The sequence below is a fragment of the Marmota flaviventris genome, chromosome 1 (genome assembly GCF_047511675.1).
Source record: "Marmota flaviventris isolate mMarFla1 chromosome 1, mMarFla1.hap1, whole genome shotgun sequence".
In the NCBI taxonomy this organism is placed as follows: Eukaryota; Metazoa; Chordata; class Mammalia; order Rodentia; family Sciuridae; genus Marmota; species Marmota flaviventris.
The window spans coordinates 52,842,547-52,855,109 of NC_092498.1; the positions used below are offsets into that span (position 1 = coordinate 52,842,547).

The 12,563-nt window shown below is 34.3% G+C and overlaps 1 protein-coding gene across 1 annotated transcript in view; it reads right to left on the reverse strand.

The window, feature by feature from the left end:
* Positions 1–784: 784 nt before the first annotated feature.
* The window catches only part of Grm8 (glutamate metabotropic receptor 8), a 754,509-nt gene continuing 742,730 nt past the window's right edge, over positions 785–12,563 (reverse strand). The window contains exons 9-10 of the mRNA XM_034635666.2: positions 7,165–7,411; positions 785–1,274 (exon numbers count right to left, since the gene is read on the reverse strand). Coding sequence (XP_034491557.1) covers positions 1,225–1,274; positions 7,165–7,411 — 297 coding nt within the window. The 3' untranslated portion in view covers positions 785–1,224. The remainder of the gene's footprint in view (positions 1,275–7,164; positions 7,412–12,563) is intronic.

Sequence of the window (12,563 nt, forward strand, 5' to 3'; positions counted from 1 at the left end):
CTTTTATCTATCCTGGCACGGTTTATTAGTATGAGACAGGCTCCCTGTTTTCTCTCTCTTTAATGATACTGTTCTATGAACCAATGAATGTTTTCATTTGGAAAATAAGAAAGCATTGACATGTTACTTGAACTGTGGTTTCTTTAGTGATGCCAAGGGAATAAATATGCTAATTCTGTGCTTCAGAAAATGCACTGGGTAAGGCCCATTACTTCACTGATTTCAGCAACTACCAAGCCCAGGTGAGAAAAGGTTAACACCACATACCAGGAAGCATTTCACTATGCAGAAGCTTTGAATTAGAAATGTAATGTAGAATTTCAGTGATGCTTTGATATTCTTCTACGTGGGAATTTTTCATATCAGATTCTATGAAGGAAAGTTTAACTCATCATTTGTTAATTATAATAACTTGAAGCAATTTACCTCAAGCTATTACTTGATTCTTCATAAAAGAAGCAGTTACTATGAAAAGCTATCACAGAAATGTGGAAATATTCACAAAATCTTACACAAGCAATGTCTTTTCATCTAGAAATAAAAGACAATTTTCCCTATATATATGTACAAACATACAAAAACACATTCCTTCAGGAAATGGCAATTCCTTGGACACCAGGAAGGGGCTAAATACCAATAGAAGTGCCAACTGGAAAGAAGAGCTTGCCTTAGCTTTAAAACTGGAACGAAACAACTCTCAACATTTGCAAAACATTCCTTTATTATTAGAAATAAATTATTTGTATAAAAAATTGCATGCGTCAATCATTGCATTTATTTTTTAGCACAACCCAGGGCTTCAATCCGGTCAGCCATTACAAGAAACAGACTCATCTTATACAAGTTGAACAATGAGGGACAGGAACGGGAGTTCTCACAATCACAGAAAAATACTTACAAGAATAACATCAGACATGGTTTATTTCAACAGCATTTTTTTTTTCACAAGCTAACATTAGTTTTCCTTTTGTGATTTTTTTTTTTAACTTCTCATGAGGAAGCAATACTTTAGTTTGACACTCATTGGTTGTGTTTTATAAAGCGGGGTTCTTCATTCCCCGTTATTGATACTTTTGGCTCATGGCTAATTTTTGTTCCTTACGAGACTGAATATTGATTTGATTGGTTGTAGTCTATGGAGATCTCCAGGAGTTAGTTTTTGTGGTCTCATGTTCATTGTTTAAGATCACATACCATATTTCTTCAGATTGTCATTTCCCTGTTTCAGATTGAATGATTGCTGTAGCTGATATATGTTGTCTTGGTAGAGGAAGCTGTTGGGATAAATTAGGACAAATTAATAGCATACTAATAAATTATTTTATTGATATAATTTTAAAATGCAAATCTATGATGATAGTTTTGTGATATCCAGTTCTTAAATCATATTATTCATTATTTTTAAACTACCTACTAGGAATTCAATTATCATCGAGATAAAAAGACAAAGAGAAATTTCAGTCTGTAAAAACTACTAGTTTCATTTCTCCTTTCCTGGAGAATTAGCAGAAAAGTAAAAATGTAAAATGGTAATTTTTAATAAGTTTAGGTAAAATTATATTTAACTATAAATTTTGACTAACAAAGATTCACATGTATGTAAAATAAAAGTACAGATAACTTATCTGTCCTACCAAATAAAAAAAAAAAGTTTTTATAGTCTACACCAAAGACCTCAATTCCTTGGGTCTGATCTGATAACCAAGTAAAGGTTAAATAAAAATAACCCATTATGAAATTCCTAACATATCCTATTCCCCACTACTCATTCTTTTTTAATTTTAAAATACTTTTTTAGTTGTAGATGGACATAATACCTTTATTTTATTTTTTTTATTTTTATGTAGTACTGAGGATCGAAACCAATGCCTCACACAGGCTAGGCAAACATTCTAACACTGAGCTATAACCACAACCCCACCAACAATTCACTCTTTTATTAAATAACAGAAGCTCATTCCTATTGAACACAAATATAGTACGATATGGAATGTTAGAGGAAAAGCCTTTTTATCCTGCTTTTCTGCTTGGAATACACATTCGATCACAATTATTTGTAAAGAACATCTTTCCTACATTTTTAATTTTAACAAATACAAATTTAGTTCCTTAAAACTTGAAAACAAACAAAAAAAGAGAAATCAGTTTGTGAAATTGTACCTCATTTCTGGAAAATACTTTATATCTGCCCATCTGTTCTACGGAAATACAATTTCTAGCAGTTCAAAGTTTAAGTTTTAATAGAGTATCAGATTATGTAAAATTAAATTTGTGAAGGATGTATAGAATCTCTAACACAGATCACAAATAAGCTGCTTTGTTGTAACACACACACACACACACACACACACACACAGATTAACTAACTGTGCCTTGATCATGAATATATCTTCCATTTAAAAATAAACAATAATTTTATATTCTAGAGGTGAATGTGATAAAATGACAAGTACATACAGTATTTGTAAACTTTGAAATAAGGATGTGCTTTGGCAGTACATATTTTTGGTTTGTTTTGGTTTTATCCAAAGTATACAAATGGAGATGTTTAGAAAATAAATAGACTCAAAGAAGGACATTAATATTTAATTGTTCTATTACTGACTTTCTCTGAAGTAAAACTCATTATTGTAAGACTATTAGATATTGATAACAAAATATCCTGTATCAAATTTGTACTCATGTTTAAATCACCAGTGAAAATAAATCTACATACATAAATTCTTTTGAATTTTTGAATGCTATAATGAAATGAAATCTGGATCCTAAAACTCAAACATGATGACCTATTTTTTTTCACTGAAATTTAGGAATGAATAATTGTATAAAAAAGTAAAACATGTTTGTATTTCAATATATAAATCCAATCCAGGGGGAAACAGACTTTTAGAAAATAATTTAGTTCCTGAACAATGAAAATGATTAGAAATCACATAGCTAATCCTCTGAAATAATGGATAATCACTCCTCATTTCTTCACCAGTGATTGACCTGACAAGTTCTTATAGACATCAAGGTCCTACAATGTCCACAGTCACTGAAATTAACACAGAGAGCCCAAGGAGTGCAAATCGTAGACATTCTCACTGATTTTTGTCATTGAATATTGTGAGTTATACAACAAAAACAGCCATAATTATCTACATTGCTCATGCCTCAAGGTTGTTATTGCGATGCTATAGAAATGAAGTAGACATAAACCTGATTTTATGTTATCTTCTATTTTCTGCAAAATGAATAATGCATTGGGTGTTTGTGAGTAGGCAGGAAAATGGTATCTAAAGGGGAACAGAAGTAGTTTAGAAGAACCAATGTGGAGTCCTATTTTTCAACTCACCCTGCCCAAAAGGTAGGATCTATTAGACTTGTTTGACATGAAGGGAAGCAAAATGATTTTTATATTTGTTGACTTTTTAATTTTTTTTAATTTATATAATGCTCTCATGTGCTTCCAAATTTCCTTGAGCTCTGTTTTGAAGGACTTTCATATAACCTTTGTAGACAAAGTAGAAAATAATGATCATATATTAGAAAAAAAACCATTAAAAGTATTCTTCATCTTCTCTACTATTCAATATTATCAACAATATCTGAAAATGAAGAACACATAATTATACAATTTGTAGAAGACAGAAAGGAAAAATCATGATTAATGCAGAGGAACAAGAACAAGAAAGACCTTGAAAAGGATGATATTTGAAGATGTCATTCAACCTATGATATTGTGGGTCACACCATCTTTAAGGATAATTCTAATTTGGAAGTTCTGTAGCTAATCATTGATTCGTTCTTTATTTTTTGAACATCAAAGTAATTTTAAAAAAGAAACATGGTATAATTCTATTGAGAATGAGATGATAATTCATAGGAAATTGGTGTTAATTTTTCCATTGGCTCTAAAAATTAAGTTCTGGAAAAATTTTTGTCAAATTTTTGTCAACATGAAAGCAATGACAAGGAACCAACTATGATTAGCAAATTCCTGCATGCATCTTTATTTCAGATGTTTTAAAAAACAAAATGGATTAAAGATGCACAGATGAATTAATAAGGAGACTTTTTACAGTGGCAACAAATACGCGTATGTGAAAATCAATTTCTCAGTACAGCAATGATAACTCTCCTTGTGTGTACCACACTGTGTTCAAATGCTAGAGAAAGCAAAATCTACCTCCAGTAGCAGCTGTTTTCATAACTTATTCATGAACACAGCTTAAGGAATACCACATAGAGCATTGGTTAATTGGGTAGAATTAGCAAAATTCATATTTACCAACTTGGTTTCTAACTCCCTTCACACCCTGTACTGAAACAACATGTCCTTTTTTTTTTTTTCCATAAAGTGTAGTAGATTGCAAATTCAGCAAATTGATTTTCTTTCCAGTTTCATATTACTTATGTTTATTCCATGAATTTTGAAAACTTAAATCTTGAACATGTGACCAGAATTTCGGACATGAACAAGTCACATTTAAGATGAGTTTTTGAAATTTGAGGACTCATATGGCTCTGTGACCATGAAAGAAAAGTATTTTTTATATGTCTAAAAACACAACTATTTGGTGAGAAAGAAAAAAAAAATCCCAACAATGGAATTGTAGCCATAATCATAAAAATCTTCCACATATTTACAAAAGAAAAAGGGCTGTCAAAAAATAGTTATTGAGTTCCAAGATACTCTTTCCTATTAAGTGCAGAACAATGTACAGTTTTAAGGCAGCAGTGATACCATTACATTTATCCTCTGGTTGCTTTATAGTTTACAAAACCATTTTTTGTGTGTTGTGATTTCATTGTAGTATTGATGACTTAACAGAAGTTTGGCAGCAGAAAGTGTGAGGACACGGCAACATGGATACGGTTCTGCGGATCATTGAGAACAGACTCTACTTCTTTTGAGAGGAAGTATTCTAAATGTGAGGAGGTGAGGGGCTTGTTACCCATAATCCAATTTCTCATGTAGATTCCCATATACTGAATTACAAGCTTGGTTTTAAAACACACTAATCTACCCTTTTATCATAGGATGGTCATGTAAGTACACAAAGGCAGACCATGATGACCTGAGGTGGGACTATGGGAAGATGAGAAGGTTTCATACACTGTATCTCCTGAATGTTCAAATTATTATCACTTTAACCCAATTTACTTCAACCTAAACCACTCCCATAAAAAAAAAAGACCATGCTAAAGTCTCCAAAATACCATTTGCCTTTGTCCAGTAAGTCACTGACTATGTCTTGATCTATCCTTTCCACTTTTTCTTACCATACAGCTCATTACAGGCTTACCCTCCAAACAGACCTCATGTTTGAAATCTTTCACATTTATTTTAGAGAAAGTAGAGAAATGATTGCAGGCTATGTAATTTCCATTTCAACATAAAGAGAAAATAACACAAAGAAAACAGGAAATGTTGGAGATTTATTTTTCTTTTTAAGAATCTATTTATTCTTTTTTTTCTTCACCATTTTCCATAGGTGAGTCTGGGATGATTGGTATTTACTTCACTGGAAGTTTGATCGTACCTATTTAAAACTATGTTGCATCAGTCTCTGGGTAGTTACTGAAATACAGGTACAATGGACTCTGAGAAGTCCCACTGAGAGGTGCCAGTGTTCTAGTGTGTCTTTGCCAACAGCAGTTTATTGGCATCCTGCAATAGGTTTTAACTTCCTATACTGTTGCTTTCCAGGTAGAAAAACAGATAAAATTCTGCCCTCAAATCACAAGCATTCTACTCTGATGCCTTTAATAGTAGTCATAATAGTAGTTATAATACATTTTTGCTAAGAGCCAAAAGAAGCCCATTATTAGCAAATTGCCTAGCTCTAATGAGAGATGATTATAACAATTTGTCACTAAAATCCATCCTCATTGCACCTTCTCTCCCAGTTTCTCAAGGTTGCATGTTGACAAGGGAGTACTGGGGGAGTATTTGTGGAATTCTTATAAGTTTCCTTTCTCTAAAAGTGACTGAATTTGGTATTAGTGATCCATAGGTAATCTTCCTAGAGCCAATCTGGCCAATACTTCCAGGTCAATGAGTTTAATTAAGCAATACTAATAATCTGATGCTAGTTTTATGTATGGGACATTGAAGTGAGCAATGCTCACCTGCAAATCTTAATACAAGGGGAGGAAACCATTGAAGATCATGAGTTGCTAGAGTAATTAAGCCAAATAAAACCAACTCTTAGTCTTCTATATTCAGTGTCAACAGTACAGTGAGCACGGGATACAGCCTGCTGAATGACACTGAGAGGAACAGAGTATTTTTGCATATTAAATACTGATGTTGTATTCTCAAAAGACTGGAGGCCACTCTAATGTAAAGACCTCAGCTTTCCTTTTTTGATGGGGTGGACATCTATAGAACCTAGTAATATAAAGTTTACAATTTTTACTATACTTTTTGCAATACAGATCTTCAATCTATATGCTACTCTCCCACAGATATGAAGATGGACTTTCATGGATGAGTTAAATCCTACTAGATCAGCCTGAAAATCAGTATATTGTCATCACGTGCTCCTTCTAGGGTGGTAGAAGGAAGGAGAAGCAGAAGGTAGGTGAGGAAAGGAGAACAGGGTGTGGTTGTAGCAAGGATTCATTTTTCATGGTCATTGACTTTCAGAGAAGAGCTCTAATTCTCAAAACCTATCCAAGAAAGGAAATTGAGGGATGCTAAAAGAAGAGGCAAGACAAGTACTAACTGTGATTTAATTAAACATATTGACTAACTAGTTTTCTCATATCCCTAAGGATCCAGATGACATCATTTATTTGTGGAAGGTCTGCTGGAGTATGTTCCTTTCAAAATGTAAAGAGCAGCCAATATTGAACCCCCCCAAAAAGAGTAAAATATTCCTAAATGTCAAAAGATCATTTAAAAATGGAAGATAGTTCCAAACATCAGGCTCTGTAACTCCTCAAAAGAAACATCTGAGTACCATGCTTTGCATTCTAGTGATAGCCAATCTGCTGGCAATCATTCGTTTCTCAAATGGTTCTGACCATTGTGGTGGTCTCATGGTGTGTGGCTACCTCCATGCCCCCAGAACCATGTAGCACAGTCCCCAAGACTAGTAAAAGAATATTCAACGTACATCTATCAAGGAGTGCTCCCGCTCTTGACCATCTGAAAGTCTACGGATGACTTACTGTTGGTTTCAAGACTCTCACAGAGTTCGCTTTTCACCTCGCCATTTGGTCTGTCATTTCCTTTTTGGATCAGTTTGCTTTGCATGGTGGCAGCTGTCACCACGGCCTTGAAGCTCCTCTTGCGTTTTTGAACATTCTGCTCTGGATGAAAAATTATAATATAAACCTTGGGCATATAGAGCATCCCCAGAGACACAGAAGCACTTAAGCTCATGGAAACAGTAAGTGTTGTTGTCTGGATGTACATCTGAGGGGAGAAAAAGAAAAAGAGAGAGAGAGAATCACTGTAGTTAAGCTTGACTAATAGGAGATAAAGCCAATAGCATACCATTTTCTAAAAATTACTCCAGCTTCTCTGTTAAAGGTGCTTAGAAACTACTTATTGAAATTGCATATCTATATGCCATCCTGCAAGTGTGTGAGTAAGTATGTGTGTAAAGTTTATTAAAACAAATAGACCAACAACCAAGACCCTGGAGCTTTATTTCCTTTTGGGATCATAAATAAGCTACCTAAGGAAAGGGACAAAATCAGTCTGACATAACACTAGCACTTTATTTCACATGGTCTTACTCAGGAGATACCAGTGAGTCAAATCCTATTCTTGCAGCAGTACTTACCCCAAAGGGTAAATTGCATAGAATGAAAACAGAGACTGGGAGTAGAGAGTTCTAGAATATCATCACTGTACACCCTTGCTTAAAAAAACATTCGTGTTTCATTTTCACATCATTACTTAATTCCAACCAGCAAACCTGATAAATCACAGGTAAGCTGTTAGGACCTGACACTGTAACAGCCCCTCTAAAGAACACAGAACTTCAGAGGTTTCTCAATGATCACATCATATCAAAATAAATGCAGGTGTTTTTACAAAGTATATAAGACCGTCTTTCTCTAAGATTTGACATGTACTCTGGGGATAGGGTCCTGGTTACGGTGTTTGAAAATTCTCTCTCTGTGTTCATTCCCACTGAAATCACCTGCTCTCATGCCCACAAGAAGTCTCTGGAAATTTTTTCTTTGTATAGCCTGGAGGTTAAGAAGCTGAAACAAGCTTAAAATCACTGCTTTGGGTTTTTCTCTCTGGTGTGGAAAGAAACATGACAATATTTTAATCTTTAAAAACCAAAACAGAAAATCTTTATTCCGCATTCATTTTTTCATGTCCTGAGCTCAAAATGTAAATTACCCCCCAAAACTTAGGACATTGAGTCAACAGAGAAACCAGGTCCTAAGTCAGTGAAAAAGACCTCCTTTTCTCATGTCTTCAATCCTCATTAATAGATTCACTCACTTGAATACCTTAAAAAATGAAAAGTAGCCAATTTTCATCTGGCCATCCTGAAAGCCAACCTAATTGTTTCCTTTTCAATAAAGTATTTTAAAAATTTACTCCTAAAGATAGCTATCTGAATCAATATTAGTGGTTCCTTTTTTCCTAGAGGTGATGGTTTCTTTTAACAGATGTGGCCTTGAGGTCAAAACTATCTAAAATATGAGGAAAAATTCCTGCAATAGTAAAAATACTATCCTTGTCTGTGAAATTATACTATGCATATCTTTGAGTTTGCTCATCAATTATCTACCAGCAATGCTCTCCTCTGTGAGGATGGGAATACCTTACTGTAAGGTGATTCTGATTGAACTGTTTCAAAATTCACCTACTCCAGGAAATACTCCAAGATAAGTTGTATCTCAATCATAATATTTCATTTTATTCCTAAGCACTAATGCATTAAAGTAAAAATAATGGAACACTTGCTAATTATAATTATATCTGTTTATATGAACTTCATTATTAATTTATATGAAATGTATAATCAAAATATAAAATTCTTTAATACAGGTAGCCTGTATTTCTTCCTTCTATATCCCCAAGAAACTATGCAAGATTCTAGAATAAGTAGTTGTTCAGAAATTTCTCGCTAATTTTAGGTATATGAAAATCTTTAAGAGTCCCTTGATATACACAAATTATAGAAAATAGGCTTCCTATAATGTCCCTCTCTATCATATGTCCATCAGTAATGGTTACCACAGAGAGTTGTGACATTTTGAGGAAGAAACAAAGTTATAAGGTGTAAATCCCAGACTCTATGGTAGGCTCACAGATACCAGCCCCAGTAGAGACCTAATTCAAATACATCCCTCACCAAGTAGAAAATTACTAGTTATGACATCCCATGCTACCTGCCAATAAGTGAAATCCCATATCAAATTCGTGTCAATTAAGAAGGTCAAATGGAATGCAGATGTGTTCCTTTAAAGCACATCAGTCTCCCTAAGGTTTGCTGTATACTATTAAGTAACCTATTAAAATGAGTATTCCTAAGCTTCTCGTGTGCTCGTTAATCTTTGAACTTCAAGGCAGCAGTGCTGTAAAAAAAATCTATGCAGAGGGAGGGCATGAAAATAAGGAAAGAGTGCTGAACCCACACACATAAATATCCCAAAGCCCCTTGAATGGGTAGACATCAGTTTTGTCCCATCAGACCCCGCCACATCAATTTAGCCTAAAAACAACAACAAACAAAATTTACAGGTGAAATGGTGATGAAATGATGGGAAAAGTCATACTGAATTTTTTATATCTTAATTGGTTAGTCTTCCTAAAAAATATGTAATACTAGTGCAAATAGTGCATAAATATTTTTATATTTTTAAAATCTAATAAATTTTCCATATTCAGAATAATTTTGGGAATATATGGTAAACTTTAATCTTGCTAAGTATTAGGAATGAAAAAGATTCCAGAATGCTAGCTTCCTCATTAAATGCATTACTACAGTCTACTTTTTTGGCAAGCCAACTCTGTTAAAACAAAAGCAATAAACATTGACATGAGAATCAAGCAGTACTATGCTAACTATACCAAGCTCTGCATTAAACACTATACTTATAAATTACACCAAAATGCTGATCTTAATTATGTGATTAAACTCTAAAACTTTTTAATGTAAGTTTAATACAAGGAAGTCATCTATGCAAAATCATACCTTAAACTCTAAAACATTATGGTGTCCTAGCCTTTGTCATAAGGCCTTGAACCATTAACAGAGTGAGTTTTTGAACTTCATCTTTAAATACTTAATGAAATGAAAAACTCACATATGTTGTAAACCCCAGTGAAAGCAACAACATCAAAACTAACAACACAATAAAAGTGCCTCCTATCACCATTCTAGACAGACTAAATCCTTCCTAGCATGAATGATAGGATTCTGATGGTCTTCCATATTAAAGAATGGAGGAATTATATTAAAAAAATTGAAAATGAGCACTGACAAAAAAAAAAAAAACTCCCAGAAAACTGTATACCTTTAAAAAAATTCTAATTACTTGAATCATGAAGTGAAATAGCATTTTACAACAGACTTGCCTAGGTTTAAATCCCAGCACCATCCCTTACAAAAATTTTAAAGAAGTTTACAGATATATTGTAAACTTGCAGGTGATAAAAGCCTAAGCTGACCAACCAAGCTATCATACAAACTCTAATAAAGCTTTCCAGGTAATTGGACAAATCTGTGATTTTATTTTTCTCTCTGGCGCTTAATTTAATATCTATACAATGGGGTAGGGTAATACTTTATTTTTAGAGGATTTACATGGTGGGATGACAGAATCTTTCTAAAATCTCTTGTAAGTACAAAATAGTAGCTCAACAAAGACTACTTACCCTTTAACTTTGAATCTGAAAACACAGTAACAAAACAGTCTTCCAGGTATGTAGGCAAAAAGAGGGACCAATTAGCCAATGGTTTGTTTAATGTAGAGCTGATAGCTAATTTCTAACTGATGTCTAGGAAAGGCCTTTGTAATCTCACTTCAAAGTAGACAGAATAAAATTTTGTCCAAGTGCCAACTCCATTTGCTGATGACAATGCCATAGTCAGTAGAGGCTATATTCCTAGAATTATACAACAGCTCTCTGTCTCAGAATAACAGGCCAGCAGGATGCAGAGGAGGGGATCATATCAACTCTTCTAACTCACATAAATTCATCAAGACACACTGAGGAAGGAATCTTCTCTTTTTTTTAAATATATATTTTATTTTTTTATATATGACAGTGGAATGCATTACAATTCTTATTATACAGATAGAAAACAAGTTTTCATATCTCTGATTGTATACACAGTATATTCACACCAATTCATGTCTTTATACCTGTACTTTGGATAATAATTATCATCGCATTCTACCCTCATTAATAACCCCATGCCACCTTCCTTCCCCTCCACCCACTCTGCCCTATCTAGAGTTCCTCTATTCCATTCTTCTTTATGAGCCTCCTCCTGCCCTATAACTCCAAAACACTCATATGCAGAGAAAGAGGAATATCTGTTCTATCACATCCTTTGTGGCCTGTCATTTCTTCTGCCTTCATGCCCCATGGACATTTTGAAGCAGTCAAATGCACTGAAGCAGATTTAAGAAATCTTTAGATAAGACAGAGAGGAGTTGGCACAATGGAGCATACAAACCTGACATCTTTTCTGGGACCTATTACAGCTCCCTCTTCATTCCATAAACGGGTCATTTGCACACATCCAGGGTATACTGAATATGGGTCGTGACCTGAAATCATTAAAGGCTCCCAGAAGAGTAAGGAGTGAAGAGATGCTATTTCTCTAGGATAAAGGTCAGTCTTTACTTTCTCTGAGCCGCATGAACGCATAGACTCCATAGACTCTGATATTTTACCTGGTACAATGTCAACATGTCAGTAGCTATAGTAGCCTATTATGAATCCTGAGACACAAAGCAGCTTCGTGCCATGTGATAAACACATCCATTACTTATTCCAGAGCATTTCTGCCTTGCCCTAGACGGTTTAATCTCGCTTCTTTACTACAGTCAGCCAGGTTCTATTTGGCTGCTTTGCACACAGACTGAGCAGTTAGAAATCTACATTAACACAGCCTGACTTTCTCTGTCTCTGTTATCTATTTCCTCATCTGTTTACCAAAGTGACACTTGCCTAGAAAAATGGATTTTCTTCTACTTTTTAGCAAGACTTTGCCAGTGAACTTCAAAATCTCATTTATTATTAGAACTGACTCCAGTGTTCATGCCAAATTTCCAGAAACACTCAAGTTATGCCTTGTGGGTGGTAAAGCCATATAGGAACCCATTGTGCCACAAGCCAGACTAACCAAACTGCTGTGGAAAATGAGAAGCTGCAAAAAGAGAGGTAAACACTCAAATTTTCTGGCTGAGCTGGACACCAAAGATCTGTCAACAAGCCCATATCAAATCTTTTACCATTGTTTCTGATTTGTTTAGTTAAAATTCCTTCCTGGCTTCTTCCTTTCAGTCAATTCTAAGATATTCTTCTTGTATGTTTGAACATGTTCGCCTCGATGTACCCAGATCTCAGTATTTGAACATTT